Below are 23,730 nucleotides of genomic sequence, written 5' to 3' on the forward strand. Positions count from 1 at the left end.
AACTCATGGAACATTTTTGGAAACGCTGGAAAAACGAGTACCTTGTGGGCCTGAGAGAATTTCATCGTTGCAGCCCAAAGGGAGTTCAGGACAGAGAGATCAAGACTGGTGACGTGGTTTTGGTCCATGAAGACACTTCACGAAGTAACTGGAGATTAGGAGAAGTGATAGAGGTGATTGAGAGTAGCGATGGTTACGAGCGAGGTGCGTTATTGCGAGTGACAAGTAAGAAAGGAAAGCACTCAAGGATACGGAGGCCGATTCAGAAGCTTTTCCCACTAGAAGTGAACACAGGAAACACACCTGCACAAGAGCAAGTCGGAGTTGTCCAAGAACCCAATCCTCGTTCCGAAACCTCGAGACCACCAAGACGGGCAGCAGCAGCTACTGCCGACGTAATCAGGAGACTTGTTGACCAACAGTGAGCGGTTGGTCAAGGGGGGAGTGTCGAGAAAATGAACTTTGAACTGGAACTTGACGAAAGATTGAAATAGTTAATGAAGAACTTTGAACTTGATCAATTGTTAACCAACCGGATGTGAAAAGCGAACCTTAATTACTTTGTGATATCCGATCCACGTATTTTGATTGTTTTAAGATTGGCCTAAACATAAGTAAGAACATTGCGAAACAGGACTCGAATAGCAATAGAGAAGCGCGCGGAGTTAAGGGATCGATATAGTGATATATTGTGAAGCCTTAGATTTTGAGCCTTAACGGAGGAACGAATTAGCCATTAAAGGAAGTTTTCATTACAGGGGACCCACTCACCCCTACCTGTGTGACGTCAAAGCATCATTTGATTTATTTATCAAATCCGGATTAAATTTGGCGCCATATTGTTAACATGTTCTGGACTCAAGTGTGCCGTTTTCAAACGGAAATTTCACCATTTTGAAGCAGTGAATCGAAAGAATAACTTCTAAGAAGCACCCGACATTTAAAACGGTAGAAATTGGTGAGTTCCTGGCAAAGGAATCGTGCTTTGTTTGACAGTCTTAGACCACGACGCGAGACTAAAAAGAGGTCATTGAGAAGCTTATGTTATCGTAATGGAATTTCAAAAATTTCCAGTGAAAGTCTGGGTCGCGTAATACAAGGGAAACAACGTAACGCGATCGTCGTGACTCAAACTATTCCATTAGCAAGGATAGATTTATCAATCGGCGAAGCATACAGTTGGAATAAAATGAATCAGCCCCAGCATCACGCGTAATGCCAGTGTAGCAGGCATCTTGTTGAACGAAAGTTGGGCAAATGTTGAAACCGTTATTTTAAACAGGTGTTAATGAAACTTTACATGTAGGTTATCAGATCTTCTTATCAAGTGATCGTGGGCATACCTGTATACACAGTAACCCTTTGAGCCCCAGGGCATACCTGTATACACAGTAACCCTTTGAGCCCCAGTAATGTAGACATAATCTTCCTTGGTGATCATGTGCAGTATTCTCATAACATGTATGCCAGATCAAGTAGTAATATTGTAAGGAGAAACTAGACACTGGTCGTTACTGGTAAAACCTACTTGAGCTTAGTCCAAGTATTTGTTGGACAGTGATAAGAGTATAGTCCACTGAAGACAGGCTCCTGTGCCCTCTCGTCTCCACCCACACTATAGACAACAAATAAAACAGACACTTCAGTATTGCTACTGAATTAAAGATGCATCAGTTAAAATGCGGTATCCAAAGCATGCTCTAACTTATAAAAATCACATGTAATTTTAAAAGCCTCTAAAGAATTAAGTTCAATTCAAAAACTCATTAATAATTTATAAGTCCATTAACCTATCAAATTGTCAATAAAACATCATGTGCAGTGGTTTTAGAGCCCGATTAAACCTCTTCCTTATTAGTATGCGGTGTTAAATGTTTTTCTCGTATGCAAAATTCCAATGTTCACAAAAGCATAATTGTTATGAACTCTCTTGACACACGCTTTTCCAGGAATGTTTTTGAAGCCACTCAAAAAACTTGCAGCATGTGTTTTATCGGGTCTAAACCACTTGGCTGCGCCTGCTCCTGCCGTGAGGTTTGAACTTCTTGCCCTGTTAAAAACAACTTTGCTCAATATTTTGACTGAATCACAAGACAATCATCTGTAACCTTACCTGGTCAGTACACGGCCACCAAATACAAAAATTGTACTCTTTTCAGTATCTATGCACATCTGCAAAATAAAGCATCACCAGACTTTCAGCCAGAAACTAAATAATGGGGATGCAAATGGCACATAGATCTATAATTATAAAATACTGAAAAGATTTGGTGATTCTAGCTGAAACATTGAGTGACGACTTTAGTGACGAAATGTAAAAACCAGTGGATAAAGCAGACAATTTTACCTGGTGGTCAAAGATGAGAGGTGGCCCTCCCTCTGTTGATGTGTCTTCACTAATAAGGGTCCATTGATTTGAAGTTATATCATATACATAAAAATCATTCTGTAAAAAATTAATATAAAAAGCTAAATTGTAATAATTATACAACAACAACAACAACCCAAGGGCTGAGCATGGTTGTCACAGAAGTTTGGATTCAAATGTATACAAAGTTACAATATATTAATAAGTTGCATTTGAATGAGAAGAGTGTAGAGATCTAACATTGCAATTACATATTAATTTACACAATGTATGCATTTTTTTTCGTTACTCTGCGCAAGAAACATAGTTGGTACATGTATCTCTGTTTTTCATGCTTATTTTCTAAATAAATTATTACATCAAAGTTATCAATGAGACATGTTTCTGGGTTTCTTGCGTACACAGTCCTTTTGTAAGGGCAGTGAGGCTTGCAAGCGTTAACCCTGTTACATCTATTTGATGTCAAGTACCTTAAGTGGTGTTGAATTTCTCATTTCAGAATCTAGATATCTTCCCAGTGTGTATATCAACTTCCTTTTACCATCCAGACACATCTTGTGACAGGACCTAGCACAGGGCCCACCATCCACCTCCGTGTCGCGTGACAGGCAGGTCCATTGAGCAGTCTCTGCACTAAATGCCCAGAAGTCTGATAGATCCATCATACCGTCCCAGCCTCCAATGAGATAAATGACTTGGGCTTCCATGTCAATTGACATCTGATGCCCACCCCTCATGCCTGGGCGTAAACAACTTGTGGTGTCCTCACCTTCAGATCAAAATACACTATAGCAGTCATCAACTTTTATTATTCAACACATTGTACAACATCACCCAAATAAATTATGGTCATGGAGCACTCAATATTCCTCGTCTGTACACAACAGGTTGAGAGGGTGTTTTGCAGAACAACTAAAGATGGAAACCCAGTTTACAAGGTTTAATTTTAAAGGCCAATCCTGTGTTATCTATCTATTGGCACCATATCTGACAAAACTTAAAATTAGTCCAGGATATTTTAGAAATTTGGTTGGACAATGTCTGATGACATGCTATTATTACCATGAATGGGCAACCTAGAATCCCACAACTGTCAGTGCACAGGAGACATTTTTGAAGCATGAAGCATGTCAGAGAGTACTTGACAATTAACCATAGTAAAAATGTATGAAAATACATGTACATTAAAAGCTGTGTCTTACTTTGAGCAAGTGGGATAATAGCTGTCCACTTTGGCTTATAGTCCTGCTGACTAATATAGTGACTAAAAATAGCATCTGCAAATAATAATTATAAAAGAGACAAAACTGTTATGTACTGTGTATGATTAGCATCCAATAACACAAAAAGACAACAAGGATTGTACTGAAATGTTCACAACATGAAAGACAACAATCTACAAAATAAATAAATGATCCCAGGTTACCACAAAAGTTCCCTGACTTTCACGGACCCTCCTAACAAAGCCAACTATGAAGCTCGAAAGAAATCAATTCCTTTGTAACTACATGTACATTTTGAAAAAACATTACATTTGCCAAAAAGGAAACTCTTTTGTAAAGTTGCATGTAGTGGATAGCCAAAAATAAGCATTCCTGACTTTTCACTGACTTTTCACTTTTCCCTGATCGAGGCAGCCCAGTTTTTACAAGTACTTTCTTACCCTTTGAAGCTTGTTCAATGATTTTTTCGCACCCATCAAAGTCATTATTTATAACCTACAAGAAAGGAGACAACCAATTTTCATGAATACAAATTGTACATTTATACTAGATGGTCATCATTTAATCAATCATGAAAGCAAGTAAGCAAACAAGAAAGTGCAAAACAGTGGATAAAACACATTACATCGCTGGTTCTTACCAATTTCTCATGAAGTTCTGTCAGCATGGGATGTTCCAGGTTGATTTTTGTCCTTTTCTGTAGAGACTCAAATGCCTCAGTGTAGTTGTGCTGTCGAAAATGTTTCAAGCAAAGACGAATTGCTTCTCTTTCCCGATACTGCAAGGAAATTTTAGAATAATAATTATATAGACTGATAATCTTAGAAATCGTCAAAACAGTGCTCTGGATTCTTGCTGTCAGTATTTCAAATGTCTTAGCTTAAATTTTGGAGTATGGTTAATGCTCGAATTAGCACCCCCTTAAAATAAGTGCCCCCCACCCCTCTCCAAGGTGAAAAAAGAACAGAGAATAAACGGTATGCAGTACAGGAATCTTAAATGAATAAACCAAACAGGATAGTGATACAGAAATTGAAGTGGACTAGAAGGATCTTAAAACCAGAACTTAGAGGCAACAGGACCTTGAAAGTGACCACACACAGATTTGTGTTTCTCCTTACAGATTTGTTTCAGTTTTATTATTTTTGTTACAGTTCGTGTTTACTTGAAATAAAGACAATATTAGTCTGAGGCCAAAATTTGAAAAATGAAATAAGCTCGTCCCCCCCCCCCCCCCCCCTCCTCCACCTTTAAATAAGCGTTCCACTCTCGATCCAGAAAATTAAATAAGCTCCCTGGGTGCTAAATTCAAGCATTCTTGGTACTGTGGAGTGTAATAATATTGTGAGTAAATTCTACCTTGTCCACTATTAATAACTCCTTTTAATTGGTTAGCACAGTTTTCATGACACAGGGGGTGCTCATTCGTGGGAGGGCACTTAATGGAGGTAACATGGTACATTTGTACATGTAAAAATGCTTTTAACACATACCGGTACATGTAAGAAATGATGCCATGATGAAGATAATGACGTCTAATGATGATGATGATGATGATGATGAGGGTAAGGTATATCTCACAAAATACAGAATAAAGAGTTCCCTTGTGTACATGAAAAAGCCAATGTTGGTAAGGGAAAAGTAGCTAAAATTTGACTGTATCACTTAACTTTAAAATTGTCAAACAAACATAGTTTTCCTTACAGTATTAAACCAGGCAAGGCTTGGTTCTACTACTTCTGGTTCATCCACTCCTTGTAGCTCGACAAACCAGATACTGAAGTTAAAACTGGGTCCATGTGACATGATCGGAACTATAACATAGTACATAACAGATAAAGTAAGTAATTACATGTACAATACATTAGCCATTTCATGGAGTGAAACAGACTCAGGTAATGTATACAGGTAGTTCTGATTGTTTGACTTTTGACTACATGTATGTCAATAAAATCCTGAAGTGTGATCCTTCAATCTAATGAAAGGTATTGAGCAACACTTTCCTGAGGTACTGTTTATACATCAAGTCACACAAGGTGATAGTACAGGTATCTTGATTCTAGTGGTGCACTTCATACATGTACAGGTACTTATTTGCATTCAGCTTAGCAAGCTAATTATTTATAAATGAGGTACAATAATAATTATTGTGACTGTTTGGACAAGTTTTTTTGAAGTCTTTACAATAATAATATTTTAATAATAATAATTATTATAATTGTTTTTTTTTTAAGATTTTTAACTTTGTATATATTATTGATCGATCAACGTCTTCGAAAAGTTTTTGTATAGATACATGTATTCTTAGCATGAACTGTGAAGTGCTTTTCTTTTTTTTCTGATACCGATATTTTTTATCACCTTTCTGTATTTGTTTGTTTTTCTACTAATAAAGTTTTAATTATCATTATTATTATTATTATTATTATTATTATTATTATTATTATTATTATTATTATTATTATTATTATTATTATTATTACTATTTTACAATAATCATTATTATTTACAATAATCATTATTGTAAATTTGTGAATGAATAGTGTTTCGATGAATTGACTGGATTTTTTGTAACAGCAGGTTGATTGTAAAAAGGATTTTAATTGAGGCTTTGTAATAAAGATTTTATTATAATTATTGTAAAGGCTTCAAGAACTTGTCCAAACAATCACGTGTTTGTGACTACCGCTACTCACCTATTTTAATAAAGTTACAAGGAAACATCTTTCCATCCAACTCATGTTTGAGGTTAAATGCCTCTTTTACATGGTCATTTCTCAGACCACTGCAAGACACAAAAAGTATTTAGCTTAGAAGCTAGGGCAGTGTATGACACACATCGTAGCAAGTCACTTGTTACATCACAAGGAACACAACAACAATAACTTATAGCAATCCAAACTTGGTAAAGAACAGCACAACTGGAATACAGTAAACACCCACATTTAAGAACCTACTTTTTTCAAGGTCAGCCTGAATAAGTCTTCTTATATTTATTGCAAGGTTCTTATATAACAGGTGTCTAAAATGATGAATTTCAGCCTAGAAGTTCTTAATTCACTTGTTCTTTTATGCGCGCGTTTACTGTATTACAATATTTATATCACATGTATCTTTTCCAATTAACAGGCTCTTGTGCTTGAACAGTTGATTCCAGCAGAAAAAAGCTACATGTACATCAGTTCTGCAAGTCACCATTACAGGACTTTCAGTAGTATTAGCAGAGTTCTCTATCTACATTTATTATTCCACTATTATTGTAGGATCTATTCGTACTTTGCAAGTATTGCGGGCCTGCTTTCCCATGATTCTTCAGTAGCACCTTTGTTATTTTTTTTTTTACTTGCCATGTGCTCTATCGGAAAGTTTATATCAGAGGTTATATTTATCGGTGCATTTTGCTTCTTTTACCGGGATTCTCTTACTGTATGAGGTAAACAACTTGTATTTTTGTTTATTTGCATTTATTTCGTTTATTTAGCTTCATTTCATTTCGGTATCACTTTAGTTACCGCTATTTTGTTTTTATTTTAGAACCGCGCGCTTGTGTATGTTTATAAAACTCGTGTGTATCTCATCAGTAAAAGATTAAATCTTCTGTTCAATAAGCTAATTGGAGCTTATACAGTTCTCATACATCGAGATGACGAAGAAAGGAAAGATTAAAGCGAAGAAGTCTCCGACAAATTCCAAGAGAGCGAAGAAATCAACGCCACAACATCAAGCTGAACTTGAAGATTCACAGGATGACGATTATCATGCGTCAGATGATCACGAGCTTACTGTGGCCGAAGGAATGTCTCAAGATGTGGTTTATTCTAAAGAGACGCCCGTAGAACAGAATATAAACATGCATCCTTCTCCAGAAAACTCTCCTCCTAACGTCGACAACGGTCAGAAGTCGGAATTAGCCGAAACTTCGAGTGGTACAACAGTTCGAGCGGCAGTTTCCGTTTCTCAACCTTCTCCACTACAACAGATTTCAAGTGTTTCAGTACGACAGGAAACTTCGAGTGGTGTTTCTTCTGTTCAGAATCCGTATGGTCAACAATTAACTCCTTTAGCGCCGACATTTGTACCGCGAAATTACGCTAACACGTTCTCGGGCAAGCCCGATCCTGCCCGCGGGACTTTGCATAGCTCAGTAGATAGCGAAGCAAGCTTTCGTTACCAGACGCCCGCGAGCGGAGAGGAAAGTAAACGTAACCTTGACGAGTCAGAATGGTCCAAGCGATTGCGGGCTCTTGAGGAGCAAGAACTGGCCAAAAGGGCGGCTCTGGATAAGCGTATGAAGGAAGCCAGGGAGAAATTGGAAATTGAAATGAATCGTGCCATCCAAGAACGCGAAATTATGCGCAAAAAACAGGAAATAAAACGCCAACAGGAAGAGTTACGACGGCTCGAAGAAAACTTAGGGATGAGTGAAAGCGGGAGTTCAGAGTCTGTAACGCCAACAGAACCCCTTCCCAGCATGCATCAGGACAAGACAGGCCACCAATCAACAATGTTAGGTAGTCAGCAATTGAGGAATCTGTCAGGGAGACAAGGGAACACTATGAATGGAGTAGGTGCTCATTTCCTCCCCCAGAGAGAATGCACAGAGTTGAAACAAACAGAATCAAGAACACAAGAGGGTCCTTTACCAAGCTTATACCAGAACGAGGCATGTGAACACTCAACAGTTCCGAGCAGTGCTCAGCAATTACAGAGTCTGTTGGAAAGACACCAAAACACAATGGACGAAGTGGTGCGGGGTCTTCGTATGCCTCAGAGAGAATACATGAGCTTCAGTGGCGAACCCCATATCTTCCCTTTGTTTATGCGAAACTTTGAGGTGAATGTGGAAAGTAAGGAGGAAAATGATGCGGATCGCCTAAGCTACCTCGTTCAGTATTGCAGAGGAAAAGCACGGGAAGCTATTGAACACTGTATTATGATGTGCCCTGAAGAAGGTTACAAACGTGCGAAGGAGATTTTACAGAGGAACTTTGGCCGAACCCATGTAGTGACTAGGGCCTTCCTAGAAAAGGTAGTCAGTGGGCCTCCGATTCGAAGTCCTGATCCGGAAGTATTGTCCCAGCTGGCTCGTGACATGGAAACATGCCTCCTTGGGTCTACCCAGTTAGGACACACAGGTAATCTAAACTCAATGGATACACTGGGAAAGATTGTGGCCCACCTTCCAATTCATCTCAGGGCAAAATGGGCAGAGAAGGCCAATCAGTTGTATGAATCTCAGATCACACCAACATTCTCCCACCTTACAGAGTTTGTACAAAGCCGTGCTGCTGTAGCCAACACCTACTTTGGCCAAATAGTCAACCCAAAGTTGGAGTCATCTAGAGGCTTCAAATCATCATCCAAGGGCAAAACTGGCCTCTCCAACCATGGCATGACCTTAGCCATGCTTGGCAGCGACCTCCCGCAGGGCAGCAATGAGAGGAAACCCTTTAAATGTGTTCTTTGTTTGGGCAGCCATCATCTCGAGCGTTGCCACAAGTTCAGAGAATTGACACTCCGTCAGCGACAGGACCTTGTGGATGAGAAGAGGGTGTGCAGTTCATGTCTCAGTCCGGGACACTTTGTAAAGAAATGCCGGGTTGCAAGGATGTGTGGGGTTGAACGTTGCCAAAGGAGACATCATCCTTTGTTACATTCATCTGATCCAGTTCAAAACAACGCAAACAGTTCAGAGCTTAACTCGAGGAGTGCTTCTCAGGTCCAAACCCCTTCTCCTGGAGGCTGTCCTCACAATGATGCTACCAGTGTAAGTGCAACAAGTAATGCGGCTTCAAGCTGTGGTCGTGTTGGACTCCAAGTGGTTCCTGTAAAAGTCAGTTCACCATACAGCAATCGTATCATTGAAACTTACGCCTTTCTGGACAGCGGCTCGAACACCACCATGTGCCTGAGTAGTTTAGCTAAAGAGCTAGAGGCAGACTGTACACCAGTAGAGTTCACATTGTCTACGGTCTCGGGAACTCAACGTAAAGAAGGCCAACAGCTATGCCTCGACGTAGTTGGTGTTGCTACAGGGAAGGGAGTGCGCTTAGAGAAGGTCTGGACTACAGAAACATTACCGGTTACAGAGAGAAGCATTCCGACAAACAAGGATGTAATGGACTGGCCACATCTTAGAAACATTGACATTGCAGATCTTGTAGACAAGAAAGTAACTATTCTGATCGGAAGTGATGTGCCGGAAGCTTTGTGCCCTCTTGAAGTACGCACTGGGAAAATTGGCCAACCGCATGCAGTGCGAACGTTACTAGGATGGACTGTTATGGGACCACTGAAGGGAAGGAGGGATGAAGGTGCCCATGTGAATTTCATCCACGTTGACCAGTCACTGGGCTGCACTGAGTCGGTGAAGGGCATGGATCCAATCCAGCTTCAGCTAGAACGCCTCTACAATGCGGATTTCAGTGAATGTACAGCTGACTTGAAGGAGTGCCTTTCTGTAGAGGATCGTCGAGCCAGATCTATTATGGACGGCTCTGTGAAAATGGTGGGTGGCCATTGTGAGATTGCGCTTCCCTGGAAATGCGACACCCCATACTTACCAAACAACAGGTCCATGGCAGAAAGGAGACTACAATTGTTAAAAAGGCGGCTGAAAAGGGATCCTAAGCTCCTTGAAAGCTACAAAGAAACTATGGGAGACTACCTTGCTAAGGGCCATGCCAGGAGGATTACCACAGATGAGCCAGTTTGTAGTGACCATGTTCCTGTTTGGTATTTACCACACCACCCTGTTGTACATTCCCAAAAGGCGGGAAAGGTCAGGATCGTGTTTGACTGTGCGGCGAAGTTTCAGAACACATCTTTAAATGATCAGCTCCTACAGGGCCCAGACTTCACAAACTCACTCGTGGGAGTACTGCTAAGGTTCCGGGAAGAAAGAGTTGCCCTGATGGCGGACGTCGAGAAAATGTTTCACCAGGTTAAAGTTAAACCTGAGGATTGCGAAGCCTTACGGTTCCTGTGGTGGCCAGGAGGGGACATCGACCAGGAGCCAGTCGACCACCAAATGGTTGTTCATCTCTTTGGAGCAACATCATCTCCGAGTTGTTGCTCATATGCTCTTAGAAAGACGGCTGAAGACAACCTAGGGGACTTCAGCAAGAACACTATGGAGACTGTCCGCAACAATTTTTATGTGGATGATTGTCTTAAGTCTCTTGCCACGAAGGAGGAAGCGGTCAAACTTGTTGATGAGCTCCCTGTGTTATTGGCTCGTGGTGGCTTTCGACTGACTAAGTGGGTCTCTAATGAGAAGAGCGTCATGCATCATGTACCTACCAGTGAACGAGCATCCACAGTGGACCTAAACTTGGAAAGGCTACCAACAGAAAGAGCCCTAGGAGTTGAGTGGAATGTGGAGGAAGACAGTTTTGGATTTCGAGGTGGCACGGTTAAAGCAGAGACCAGGAGGGGGATCTTATCATATGTTGCTTCAGTCTATGACCCCCTTGGCTTGGCTGCACCTATGGCATTACCAGCTAAACTTATTCTTCAAGAACTTTGTCGTCTTTGTCATGGCTGGGATGAGGAACTCCCAGAACAAGTGTTAAAACCATGGAAAGCTTGGGAGAGTAGCTTTCATGTGTTGCCTTCTGTCAAGATACCCAGGTGTTACAAACCAGTAGAATTCAAAGGTATTAAGAGCATCGAGCTTCACCACTTTGCGGACGCCTCTGTGAGTGGATATGGGACTGCATCATATTTACGCTTCACAGACGTTGAGGATCGTATCCACTGTAGCTTGGTCATGGGGAAGTCCAGGGTGGCCCCACTGAAAACAGTCACTGTACCGAGGCTGGAACTGACTGCAGCCACTTTGGCTGTAAAGGTTGACAAACAACTTCGCGAAGAATTGCAGTTACCCCTCAACGATGTTGTGCTGTGGACGGATTCCACAGTTGTGCTACGATACTTGAGGAACACTACAAGGAGGTTCCAGACCTTTGTAGCCAATAGATTGCAGCTGATTCATGATTCCACAACACCGTCCCAGTGGAGGCATGTACCAACGCACCTGAATCCTGCTGATCTGGCATCCAGAGGCATCCATGAATTAGGGACCAATCGGGGCCGGCAACAGATGCGCTTCTGGTTCAGAGGACCTCAGTTTCTATGGGAAGAAGAACGTAAGTGGCCAGAACAACCATCCGATTTACCTGAGGTTGAAGAAACAGACGCAGAGGTAAAGAAAGGAACTGCTCGGGTTGGTGCCATAGTTGTCTCTGATGGGAAACTCCCGGAAACTCTTAGTCGTCTTATCAACCGACCCTCATGTTGGTTCAAGTTGCAGAAGTCGGTAGCGTGGTTGTTGAGGTTCAAGAAGTATTTGCTGTTTCAGTCGAGGAAGTCCTCTCATCGCCAAACTTCGTTGAGCAGTGGGCCGTTGGAGGTCAAAGAAATCGTTGATGCATCGGAAGAAATTGTCAGGTTGGTCCAAAGGGATTGTTGTATGCTTGATCCATTCACTAAAAGGAGTGCAAACCAGTTGGCCAAGCTGAATCCATTTGTGGAAAGGGGCGTTGTTAGGGTTGGTGGTCGCCTGGAAAACACACCATTGAGCGGCGAGCTGAAGAACCCTGCAATTCTGCCATCAGACCATCACGTAACAAGGCTTATTGTACGTCATCTGCACGAATCAAGCGGTCATTCTGGAACTAATCAAACCTTGGCTGCTGTCCGCCAACAGTATTGGATCATCAAAGGGCCAAGCACAGTAAAGCGGATTGTCAGTGGATGCATACCATACCGTCGTCGGAACCAAAACCCTGGAACCCAGATCATGGCTCCACTTCCTGCGGCTCGGGTGACTCCAGGAATGCCACCATTCTCATCTGTTGGCATAGATTATTTTGGTCCCTTGAAGGTGAAATGGAGACGAGGAACTGCAAAGCGCTATGGCTGCATATTCACTTGCCTAGCCATCAGAGCAATACACATTGAGATCTCCCAGGACCTTTCAACGGATTCGTTCATTCAAGCAGTGTGCCGATTTGTAAGCAGACAGGGCCCCCCAAGAGAACTATTTAGTGATAATGGTACAAACTTCAAGGGTGCTGAAGTTGAAGTCAAACAAGCCTTGCAAGCTTGGAACGAAGAGAGGATCAGAGATCAAATGAGGGCTAAAGGCATCGATTGGCACTTCTCTCCCCCAAGCGCCAGTCACACAGGTGGTGTGTGGGAACGCATGATCAGATCTGTCAGAAAGCACTTGAATGCTCTTATTGGGAATCGTTTGGTTGACGATGAGACTTTACTCACTGTTAGTTGCGAGACAGAGAAAATAGTGAACGATCGCCCTCTCACCCGTCAGTGTGATGACCATCGAGACCCCTCTGCTCTAACGCCTAACACTTTGCTTCTATGCTATAGGAACCCATGTGGCCCTGCAGGTGATGTACCAGTGGTGCACAACCCTAAGCCCAGTGAGAGGTGGAAACAAGCTCAAACTATAGCGGACATGTTTTGGGCAAGGTGGATCAAAGAATACATTCCCACGCTTCAAGAGAGGCAGAAGTGGCTTTACCCCAAACGGAATTTAGCAGTAGGAGACCTTGTCTTAATTGTAGACGAAGGGTCACCACGAGGCCGTTGGCCACTAGGTTTGGTTGAGGAAGTCTTCCCAGATGCAAAGGGAAATGTCAGACAAGTTGTTGTACGTACAGCTAGTGCAAAGCGCTTTCGGCGTGATGTCAGGAAACTCTGCCTCCTGGAAGGAGACCTGTTGCGTCCTGAACCCATTTAAGAGTGATTGACCAAGAAACTGTGTTTCAAGTTAACTGTGATCGGATGTGTCCAAAACGAACAAACAAAATTGATAGTCGAATTTGTCGTAGGTTTAGTCACCACTGAACTCGCCCTTTGGTGATTATTTGTTTTCTACTTGGCATGCGGGCCAAAAGAGTGATATGGATTGTTATTTACATTGACTAAGTCTGCGGTGGACTGATGAACATAGATCCTTGTGTATTTAAAGGCCACTAGCTTATCTAGTTGGTCTTTCGGGGCCGGTGTAGGATCTATTCGTACTTTGCAAGTATTGCGGGCCTGCTTTCCCATGATTCTTCAGTAGCGCCTTTGTTATTTTTTTTTTACTTGCCATGTGCTCTATCGGAAAGTTTATATCAGAGGTTATATTTATCGGTGCATTTTGCTTCTTTTACCGGGATTCTCTTACTGTATGAGGTAAACAACTTGTATTTTTGTTTATTTGCATTTATTTCGTTTATTTAGCTTCATTTCGTTTTGGTATCACTTTAGTTACCGCTATTTTGTTTTTATTTTAGAACCGCGCGCTTGTGTATGTTTATAAAACTCGTGTGTATCTCATCAGTAAAAGATTAAATCTTCTGTTCAATAAGCTAATTGGAGCTTATACAATTATATTATAATTTCACCAACTAAGGTCACCAGAACGCACAAAATATAAGACCGTAATACACTGTAGTGTCCCGGTGTCACAGGTTTACAACAGAGAGAAAACGGACAAAGACATTTCACTGGCTTTCTGCATTGTTAAAGTCATTTGACGCACTATATACTGATGGACAGATAATGTCGGGTGTATTTCAACACTCTTACCAGAAAAGAGAAGCCAAAAATAACACTCTTTTTGTAGTGGAACAATAAATCTCTTATTCAATGGTTTTACACAATACATATATCTTATTCGATGGTTTTACATATAATACGCGTGAATATTTTGTGAGTTGCATAGTATTTTTCCAAGCCCCGGAGGGGCGACGAAAAATACGAGCAATGAGCAAAATGTCTGCGAGTATTATATGTAAAACCATCGAATAAGAGATTTATTATTCCACTACAAAAAGATTTTGTTATTTTGGCTTCTCTGTTTTGGTAACAGTTTTGAAATACACCCGGCATTATCTGTCTATCGGTATATGGCGCGTACGAATGATGTAAACAACTCAGAAAGCCAGTTAAATGTCTTTAATTTGATTGGATAAAATGAAAAGATAAATGACAAGTGATTGGCATGCTTAAAACTTGTTTTCGAGCTTCCATCGTTTCAAAAACTATTCTTAGTCCAGTCCGGCCATTGTTGCTCCTTTTTTCTGCCTTTTCCGTCCGTATTCGCTCTGTTGTAAACCAGTCAAACCGGGACATTACAGTGTATTATGGTCTCATATTTTGCGCGTTCTCTTGACCTTATTTGGTGAAATGACATAATAGTGGAATAATAAATGCATATAATACGCTCATTGCTCATATTTTTCCTTGCCCCTTTGGGGCTCGGAAAAATACTACACAACTTGCAAAATATCCGCGCCTATTATAATATTGTAAAACCATCAAATACAATATAGGTATCCTGAAAAGCACCAGACGCACTAGTGCAGGTAGTCTACATGCATAATCCAGATTTTTACCATCTAAATACGACACAAACTAAGAGACGCATAACCCAATGCACCACTACATTGTGCCCAAGTTCATCACCAATGGATCGTGCATCTTGCAGTAATAACATGTAATATTATTAATGACTAATTATTCTACAGTCACTCATAATAATAATTTATTGATATCATAAAGAGTGTTGCAAGTTAAGCTTACTAAGTGTTTACCTCTGTAACAGCTCTGTCATGTGTTCATCATTCAATCCGCCAAAAATCTTGAATTTTCTCAAGTTGCAGACGTGAGTCTTCTCATATTTGCCAAAAGTTACAGTCATCACAATGGCTGGTCTTTCCAGTTTCAGTATGAGAAACTAAAGAAAATAACAGAATACAGATTTGCTACAAGTGACACACCAATGTTTATACTAACATAATTTTATCGTTGGCTCGTAAAACTCGTATAATTTGATTCATGGCTAGCATGGCTCGCCGGCTTGTACATTTGTTATAATCTTTGGATTAAAGGTGTAGAGGTTCTTAGTTCTTATATCGCACTGTACCTGAGGTGGAGAATTACTGTCTGAAGACCATCGGGATGACTGATCACTCGGTTTGTCAACGAGTATGTTCCTGAACAAGATTCAAAATGATTCCAACATTATTCCCTGACACCTCTACAAAACTCTATCATATAACAGAAAAAAGCAATCAAGAGCTCTTACGTGGGTAAGTAATTGGAAGAATGGCTTGAACACTTATGAATTGTGTACGTTAAAACACGAGGAGAGAGGGCTCCCGAAGCCGCCATTTTGGCGCACTTCAACGATTGCGCATCACCAGTAAAGCGCGCATACAATCATGGGAAATAGGAATCATCTGTCACTTTGGTCAGCGCGCAATTTCCTTAATCAAAGATGGCGGCCGTCTGTAGTCCAAGTCTTTACAGATTATGGAGTCAAAGATTTCTACCCTCTTTGCTCAATAACGTAAGAATTCTGTCGTACTCTTATCATCATCCTATAGATTTTAATCTTATGAGGCGACCCTTTGTTTACTTTCAGAAAATGCACCCAATCAACTTTGTGATGTCTGCAGCCAGAAGTTACACACGTTTTGCAGGTATGGAAAAGTATAGCTGCTAGAAATGAATTTTCTCGTTTAACAAGACACATTTCCTTCTGAGCCTTTATCATGATTGGATAAACGAGAATTCATTGGACATACACTTTGTTTTCACTGCAATGTGATAAACAATATAATCCTCAAAATGGTGGTTGATTAAAATTCGTCATGTAATGTCATATTGTGATAGCGTGTTCTACCTCAAAAAGAGTATCATTTGTTGTTCTATTTGTCCTCCAAGTACCATTATTACAGCTTGCATGCTTCTGGAATTATGGGATTGGATGGAATCTACCCCCGCCCCACCTCCCAGGCTGTATTTTATGTAGGTTATGCCAAAGATCATTAACATTGGTTTCCAAATCACTTGGTGTACGTCTTAGATGTAAAGTGGCGTAAGACAGAGGTAGTACCTGGCTTAAGATTGAACATTCAAATGAACTGTTGTTATCCAAAAATATCCGGGAATTCTCTGCCGGGGTAGGATTTTGAGTCTACTAGGTGGTTGGCGGCTGCTTCGCATATAGCCTGCAGAGCAGGCGTATTTGGGGGTACGATAAAGGACATAAAGGATACGAATACTCTATGCCGCCATCTTGGATGATAAAGCTGAAAGAGGGTTGGGGCGAGGCCAAAAAGGATTCCGAGGGAGAGGACACTCACACGCCCCTCCTCCACTAGTCCCAATTCTCTACGCATCCAAAATGGCGGCCTTCTAACGCGCGTTCGAATGCGCCCAAAAACGCCTGCTCTGCAGGCTACTTTGCATAGAACTTTGAAACTTGCAACGTGTCTTTTGTGTGGGACATATATGGGATGCACCCTGGCCCACCTCCTGTACTGCTAGTTCCAGCCAGTCCATATTCTTTGCTGGTAATAATATTTTGCATTTTATTTGTTGTAGGTGTCTTCCAGTCAGTAAATAGTAATATACTGCAAGTTTCCGGTTGTGGTGGAACTTCATTGTCACGATATGGCGGACAAATAACACGATCATTACACAGTCATAAACTCTTGTCTTCTCACATGATGCGCCAACAACCAAGTCTTACAACAGAATCATCATGCATTTTTGCCTCTCTAAAAAATAAGCTTTTTCCTAATCAGGAACTGCATAGATATTTTGATGCAAGGTTTCTTCCTACTTTAAACCAGTACCGACGTGGGAAAGCAAAAACCAAGCAGGATATTCACCAGAAATACATCCCCAAAAACAAGAGAATTCTGCTGGGTCCTCAACGAAAAGGAGTGTGTCTCAAAGTCTTCACACGAAAACCCAAGAAGCCTAACTCTGGCAACAGAAAGTGTGCACTGGTAAAGCTAAGCAATGGCAAAGTTATAACTGCGTATATTCCTGGTGAGGGAGCTGTTCTGCAGGAGCATGGAGTTGTGTTGTTTGAAGGTGGAAGGGTACAAGACTGCCCCGGGATAAAGTATAAAGTTATTAGAGGCAAATATGACATGAATTAGTCAGTCTTTTGTGAGAGCTTTTTAGTGTATAAATTCTTACCTTGTACCTTCTGCAATGATAGTCAGCAGTTAGGGAAGTGGTTAGAACTGCTGTACTTGAACAGGTCCCATCAAGCTACAAAAATAGATGGTGCTCTCTGCCTGCACCCTCCTTCCTCAACCTTAAAAGATGATGTCTTCAGTTCACAGCCACCCCTCTAATTAGCAATAACAAATTGCGATGAGCTCAAAACCTCCCTTTTCTTGTTTATCTAGAAAATGCTGACTCTTGTGAGCTGATTATTTCTGTGTAAATAAACTCAAATTTTAAAGCCAAAAAAATGTTGTCAGTAATGTTCATAAGATAGGTGGTGTCTTTGATAACCCTCCTACCCCAGACAAAGTGGGTCCTCTTCGAATAAACTTGTTATGACCAGTTCCCTTAGTTTGATCCCTGGCCTCAAAATATTTTGAGATTTGTAGCACTAACAGTACTAAGCTGGGTGCTGTTCAAGATGTAACTTACTCAAGACCTCATAGAACTTTTTGTGTTGACAGAGACTGTTCTGTTCAAATTCCATAGCTGCACATTTTTTTTCAAATGGAAGAAAGATCCTCGCAGTTAGAATGCAACTTAAGCAGTTGCAAAAAGAAAGCCTGGAAAAAAAAATTCAGGCTTGAATGGGATTCAAACGCATGACCTCTGCGATGCTGGTGCAGGGCTATCAAGCCAACTGGGAGCTGGTCATCATGACCGTGAAGGATGAATAAATGAATGTTAATATATGAAACATATATTTTAAACTGCAGATGAAAGATCAAATAGAAGAAAGATCCTCAAAATATATGTTTCATTTCATACATTATTTTTTGTTGATCGAAAATCTTTGAAGAGAGAATCTCATACATAGTTGAAGGAATATCCTTAAAATTCCTAGCTACTTTTTTGTCTTTCTGAAAAATTTACTAACCTTATTTCATAATTTCATTCCACTTTTAACCTGCAATGCAGGCGTGTTATTTTGGCTCAGCACAATAGCTGCCATCTTGAATCTTAAAAGCAGAGGAAGATTGAGAGTAGAAAGTGTGACCAACTCCCTAAGATTTTGAAAATCCAGCATGGCGGCTATGAAATAATGACTAACCGGGATTCTGGCTTTTGCGCGCCGACCGAAAACGCCTGCATTGCAGGCCATTCCATTTCTATTGCATTAGATTGGTGCTACGCGGCTTACACACTTCATAACCTTATTTAATAAGGCGTTTGTATCTCCCTGAAAACAAAAAACACTCCAAAACACCTCTTGTTTTTTTTCACAATGAAATGTGACTAATGCCTGGTGTTCCTGTGGATACGTGGACATATAGTTGCAACTGCGTGTCTCGTGTAACTATCGTATTTTTAGTTGGACCTAAAGTTTCTCAAACAAAGACAACGGTATATTCACTAAATCAATGCAATTTGTAAGTCGTTCCTTTTTCAGGGGCTTTCTAGAGCTTGAGTGGTCGATTGAGTATTGATAAAAAGAGGGTTTGATTGGTAGGTTGAGTTAACGCAAAAACGAAAGCAAAGCAGTTTTCAATTCAGTGTTTAATGCAATTTTGTGTTTGCTTTGGTTTTGATTCACTGCGTTTTGCGATTGGTTTAAAAGAAAAACGCGCCACTTTTCCAGCCAGTTAAAACTAATTCAACCAAACGCTCGCGTACGTTTTTCCGCCCTTGACGCATTTTCGAGTGCTGATTGGGTCATAGTGTTTCGTCTGTTTTAACTGTTCTGACTGTTTTCAGTGAAGAGTTTCAATTAAGTTTTGGTTGCACGTCTCTCAAATGAAAACTAGCTTATCGGCCTCAGGAAACAGACAACGTTTCGCCTTTGCTCCTTCATTTCCACGAAGAAAAACCTTTTACAAATAATGACTTTGTAAAATTCATTAATTACTCGTGAAAGTTATGACCAATCCGCAATTCAAATCAACGAATTATGAAACAGTAGAATCAACTTTTGATACAAACTCGTGCCGCCCGGGCTCAGCTAATTAGTATTTATTAACCTTCGATACAGATCTCTTCTGATTAAAATGTAAAACACAATACATTCAATGTCTTCAATTTATTGTTTTTATTTCACAAGTACGATGAAATATTTACGTTCGATCAGTATGGGATTTACAATGGCTCACCTTCGGCTCGCCATTGTAAACGCCCATACAGATCTCCCACACATATTTTACGTACATGCGTCGGGCGGCGTAGTTTACTTCCGCTGGGCTGCTTTTTCGGTCGTTCCTCGAGCCGCTGCTTGGTGAAGTGACGTCATAGTCTGGATTCCCAGGCCACAACTTTACGGCTTCAGTACGCGTAGGTGGCGGCGATGTTTTGTAAAAAGTGAAAGCTGTATAGCGAAGCTGCGAGAATATACAGCAAGTCGGCAAAGCGGGTGTTTGCCTGGCAGGCAAGGCTTTGCCGCTCAAACATTATCTTACCGCAAACACTAATAGCTGCCAAGACTCGTAAGTTGAATGTGCTTTGATTCGCATTTAGTGTGGACATTATACTTCCAGTGCGGCTAGCTGATCGAAGGATATTGTGTGCCAGAATAATGTGTCGTTCAGTCCAATTCTGTTGCCCTGTATATTCATTTTGTTGGCTTGGCTCAACACTTCTTAGATTCGTGGTATATGGGAATTGGGAACTACGTCATAGAAAATTCAAACAACAAAGAGGAAATAGATCGTTTGTGATTATTTTATTTACGAATGTCTTGTCTGAATACAGATCAACAACTTCGAAAAAATGAAAAACAAAAAAAGTTGTGGTGAAGTGACATAATAGTGCTAATTGCCTATTGCTATGATTCGCTGATCATGCGCAGCTACGACTTGAAACATCAAGGGACTCTGGACGCTCCTGACATCCCCATGGTTACCATATCATAAATTTGAGTGGAGAAGAGCTGACTGATCTGTAGCCAGTTAATATTGAACGTAATAGTCAGACAAGTGTTGTTGACGCAGCATATTTGAGCTTAGAACCATTTCCGAAATACGTCTAAAAACAAATTCAGTCCGGTAATTCCGTTATAACGATAGAATTGATTTTTTTTTCGTTTTAGATTGTCCCTTTTCAAACGTTTTAAGAATCGAAAGAAACTCACCCCTAAAATGCTAAAAGAAGTTTTATTGTTTATTTTTTTATTTATTTCCGCTCATGTTATCCTTGAAAATGGATCAATAGTTTTCTCGGTAAGTTGTTATTTATTTTCATCACGAAGGAATTAGGAAAATTTGTTCGCTACTGTTTAGCGACATTGGTATTTGATGTCAACCTTTCCATTATGCGTGTTTTTAAAATCCAAAAGTACTGGACTCTTATTTCGTAAGTTCGCAAAAGTTTTCAAGACATCAAACAGATCAGAATATAAAATTTTCAAGGCACATTACACTGCAGTTATTTAACGCGCGAGTGAAGTTAACCAAAATGGCTAAGATACAATTTTTTTCAATTAAAATTAAAGTAAAGTACACACACCATGGCAACTAATAAAATTTTTCACCTTCAAGCTCCAATATATTAATTACAGTCAGTCCACTTCTGAAGCCCCTGCATTGATTCAACTTAATTAAGTCAATTTCCGCCAGAGGTAAATCCGCTGTTAATTATTTCTACTGCCTCGCCTGTGTCAAGTAGTCGTTCTTTCAACAAATTAGATGCGGATAACATACAATGGTTGATCGTTTACTCGCTCATTGCAAACAAACTCTAAAAGATAATGAGTTGAAGGCAGACATGAGTTGAAAGTGAATTTATTATAATTTTTTAATCAGTTCAATTTATCAATGGATCTTTGTATGAAAGAGGCAAACAATTAAATGCAATGCTCCGTAGCAAATCTGTGACGTCCAATATTTTCCAGTATTTGCCCTCGGGGGCGATATCATTTTCACAAATACATATATGGGAGTAACGAAACACCCCTGGTGATCGTAACAGTCACAATATTTACATACGTTTTGTTAAGCGGAAGTTAAACGCACCAACTGTCACGTCGGAACGAAAGTATAAAAAAGCGAACGAAACGGTTTGGTTCAAAACGGCAAGAGCATCCTCGATTGAATTAAGACTCAAAGGAAGTTGTCGAATCAGGCTTTCAAGAAATCCCGACCCTTAGACTCATCAACGAGTTACGTAAACTTCAGGAACTCGGAGTCCGTCAGCAACAATGGCATGTGTTAGAAAGCGAAGCATGATCATCGAGGAACGAGAAAATCGGCCCAGCGCAACAGAAGTGATAGCAGCCTTTGCCGATTCACAACTAAACAACCCGGGAGAAGGAAAGGTTCTTTATGTTCAAGGCGTCAAAAATAACTGGACCTGGAGGTCGATATGTTATGCTAGCCAGAACTTCAAGGCATATTACACTCTGCAGTTATTCAACGCGCGGGTGAACTTAACCAAAAAGGTCCTCGAGAAAACAATAGAAGAAGGTTATGTCCCTCGAGGATTCTTCAAGAATGCCAAGGCTGCTGCAAGCCTCGGATGTGGGCCAGGTTCGGATCTTTGTGGATTTAAATCATTTTTGGCTGAATCGTTTCCTTACAGCTCCAGAGGAAAGCAGGCACCACATTGCACGGGGTATGACGCGGAGCTCGGCTGGATGACCTATTTACTGAAATTGGGTTTTGATTTTGAAAGCCTTGAGATCAACGAGTCTTCCCTCAACGACATGGAAAAGGTAGATGTGATATTGATGTCATATTGCGCCCAGGAACTCTGTCGGGAATTTCCGCGTGATGAGCATGGAAAGTGCACTCTTTGGAAAGCGATATCACAGAAAGCAAAATTTGTTCTGGTAATTGATCATGACGGAATTGTGGAGGATATTTTCCCTTCCGAGAAAGAAGGGTTTGAACATTTTGCCTTAAATGACATTTTGGGAAACAAAGCTGTTGTTTATTGTAAGTTCGCAGCTGACGACTGAAACTTTTTTCTCAGGGGAAAAATCCCAATATGACTTAATTTTCCTTTACTATGATTGACTTAGGAGGATAAATTTAGCAATATGATAGTCACAAGACTTCAAGGTTACCAATCCAAAATTAATGGCACGTACGGGGTGTAAAATGGAGTTTCCAACCCTCATAACCTGAGATCAGTCTAAGTTCTTTGTGGTAGTACTCTTTGCAATTTTCGCATCCTGAAACAGCACGATTCGTTGAGGCTTATGCTTTGAAAATGTTTACTTTTCATCATTTTCTTGCCCTAGAACACTCTTACACTCAAATCTAAATCAAAGAGCTAACGAGTCAAAAATACAACTGAACATTTTGCAGTGAAATATTTCAATTAAAAATACACAAGACTATTCAACGCGATAACAACAGCCTTAATTTGCATGATTATGTTGTTATCTAAACAAGGCAATATTCTGTTATATTGTTAATCTTGCTATTATATTATTATACCGTGAGAATAAAAATACATAAACGTCATATCAGGTGTGACTCTGCGCTTGTGACGTCATCAGACTGGTTTTTCGTTCAACAAGTAAACGCGTCGGCGTTGACTCATCTCAAGATACTCAGGTTTCCTATGGGTGGTAGTTACTAATACCGGGATATTTTTGCGCGGTTTAAAACTATTCGGGGAGAGCAAAACTTAGAAAGTGCTTTTGGTATCCAAAAAGAAATTTGGGTAACCGCGCATTTTTTTCTTTTAGAGATAATACAGCTTCAATTTGAAAAAAAAGGCCATACATTTCTTTGAAATTTACTGGGTTTTTTTTACAGAATAATTGTTGCTTAGTTATCTCTAAAAAATGCGTGGTTGTCCCCAATTTTCTTTTTGGATTTCCATAGCCCTCGCGAAGATCTGCTTTTCCCGCATAGTCATAAACCGCGCAAAAATACTTCAGTATTAGTAGGCACCATCCTTAATTAACCTCCTCTCAAAGAGCTCGGCTATGTTCATAACAAGGACCAATATCAACTCATATATTGGGTAGTCCCCCCTCCCTCCCCTCCCTGATTACGCCTGTTACGCAGTCACATTTAATCCACAGATTAAAAGCGTAAAACAAAGGGCTGCTTAACAACTTTGATTTAAATGGTCACACTTTAGGAAGCCTGCGACAAGGGGCTCTTCCCTGTAAACAGGTATCGCTAATGAGATGTAAAAGAAGCTTCTGGA

The 23,730-nt window shown here is 40.5% G+C and overlaps 4 protein-coding genes across 4 annotated transcripts in view; 3 read left to right on the forward strand and 1 right to left on the reverse strand.

Annotated features, from left to right (window-relative positions):
* LOC146459175 (muskelin-like) overlaps positions 1-15,800 on the reverse strand; it is a 31,337-nt gene extending 15,537 nt beyond the window's left edge. The window contains exons 1-12 of the mRNA XM_085089758.1: positions 15,695-15,800; positions 15,533-15,602; positions 15,201-15,343; positions 6,288-6,376; positions 5,296-5,405; positions 4,232-4,369; positions 4,032-4,086; positions 3,571-3,645; positions 2,839-3,137; positions 2,348-2,446; positions 2,114-2,172; positions 1,529-1,615 (exon numbers count right to left, since the gene is read on the reverse strand). Of these exons, the coding sequence (XP_084945884.1) occupies positions 1,529-1,615; positions 2,114-2,172; positions 2,348-2,446; positions 2,839-3,137; positions 3,571-3,645; positions 4,032-4,086; positions 4,232-4,369; positions 5,296-5,405; positions 6,288-6,376; positions 15,201-15,343; positions 15,533-15,602; positions 15,695-15,780 (1,310 nt within the window). The 5' untranslated portion in view covers positions 15,781-15,800. The remainder of the gene's footprint in view (positions 1-1,528; positions 1,616-2,113; positions 2,173-2,347; positions 2,447-2,838; positions 3,138-3,570; positions 3,646-4,031; positions 4,087-4,231; positions 4,370-5,295; positions 5,406-6,287; positions 6,377-15,200; positions 15,344-15,532; positions 15,603-15,694) is intronic.
* LOC146459176 (uncharacterized) lies at positions 6,856-13,978 on the forward strand. Its single transcript, XM_085089898.1, has 2 exons — positions 6,856-7,024; positions 7,126-13,978. The coding sequence occupies exon 2, from the start codon at positions 7,235-7,237 to the stop codon at positions 13,355-13,357; it is 6,123 nt and encodes a 2,040-aa protein (XP_084946024.1). The 5' UTR covers positions 6,856-7,024; positions 7,126-7,234; the 3' UTR covers positions 13,358-13,978.
* A 54-nt stretch (positions 15,801-15,854) lies between the features above and the next one.
* Positions 15,855-17,904, forward strand: LOC146459177 (uncharacterized). Its single transcript, XM_085089759.1, has 3 exons — positions 15,855-15,958; positions 16,034-16,091; positions 16,999-17,904. Exons 1-3 carry the CDS (start codon positions 15,887-15,889, stop codon positions 17,562-17,564), a joined length of 696 nt encoding a protein of 231 aa, XP_084945885.1. The 5' UTR covers positions 15,855-15,886; the 3' UTR covers positions 17,565-17,904.
* A 3,511-nt stretch (positions 17,905-21,415) lies between these two features.
* On the forward strand, positions 21,416-23,056 carry LOC146459178 (uncharacterized). Its single transcript, XM_085089792.1, has one exon. It carries the CDS (start codon positions 21,764-21,766, stop codon positions 22,520-22,522), a length of 759 nt encoding a protein of 252 aa, XP_084945918.1. The 5' UTR covers positions 21,416-21,763; the 3' UTR covers positions 22,523-23,056.
* Positions 23,057-23,730: the final 674 nt, after the last annotated feature.

This window comes from Pavona decussata, unplaced genomic scaffold (assembly GCF_977016875.1).
Source record: "Pavona decussata unplaced genomic scaffold, jaPavDecu1.1 SCAFFOLD_223, whole genome shotgun sequence".
Taxonomy (NCBI): Eukaryota; Metazoa; Cnidaria; class Anthozoa; order Scleractinia; family Agariciidae; genus Pavona; species Pavona decussata.

Bases quoted from the DNA above. Each gene is read 5' to 3' on its own strand.
- LOC146459177 (XM_085089759.1), top strand. From the start codon at position 15,887: ATGGCGGCCGTCTGTAGTCCAAGTCTTTACAGATTATGGAGTCAAAGA. The intron at 15,959-16,033 runs GTAAGAATTCTG...GTTTACTTTCAG, and splicing joins TACCCTCTTTGCTCAATAAC to AAAATGCACCCAATCAACTT. The intron at 16,092-16,998 runs GTATGGAAAAGT...TATTTGTTGTAG, and splicing joins AAGTTACACACGTTTTGCAG to GTGTCTTCCAGTCAGTAAAT.
- LOC146459178 (XM_085089792.1), top strand. From the start codon at position 21,764: ATGGCATGTGTTAGAAAGCGAAGCATGATCATCGAGGAACGAGAAAAT.
- LOC146459176 (XM_085089898.1), top strand. From the start codon at position 7,235: ATGACGAAGAAAGGAAAGATTAAAGCGAAGAAGTCTCCGACAAATTCC.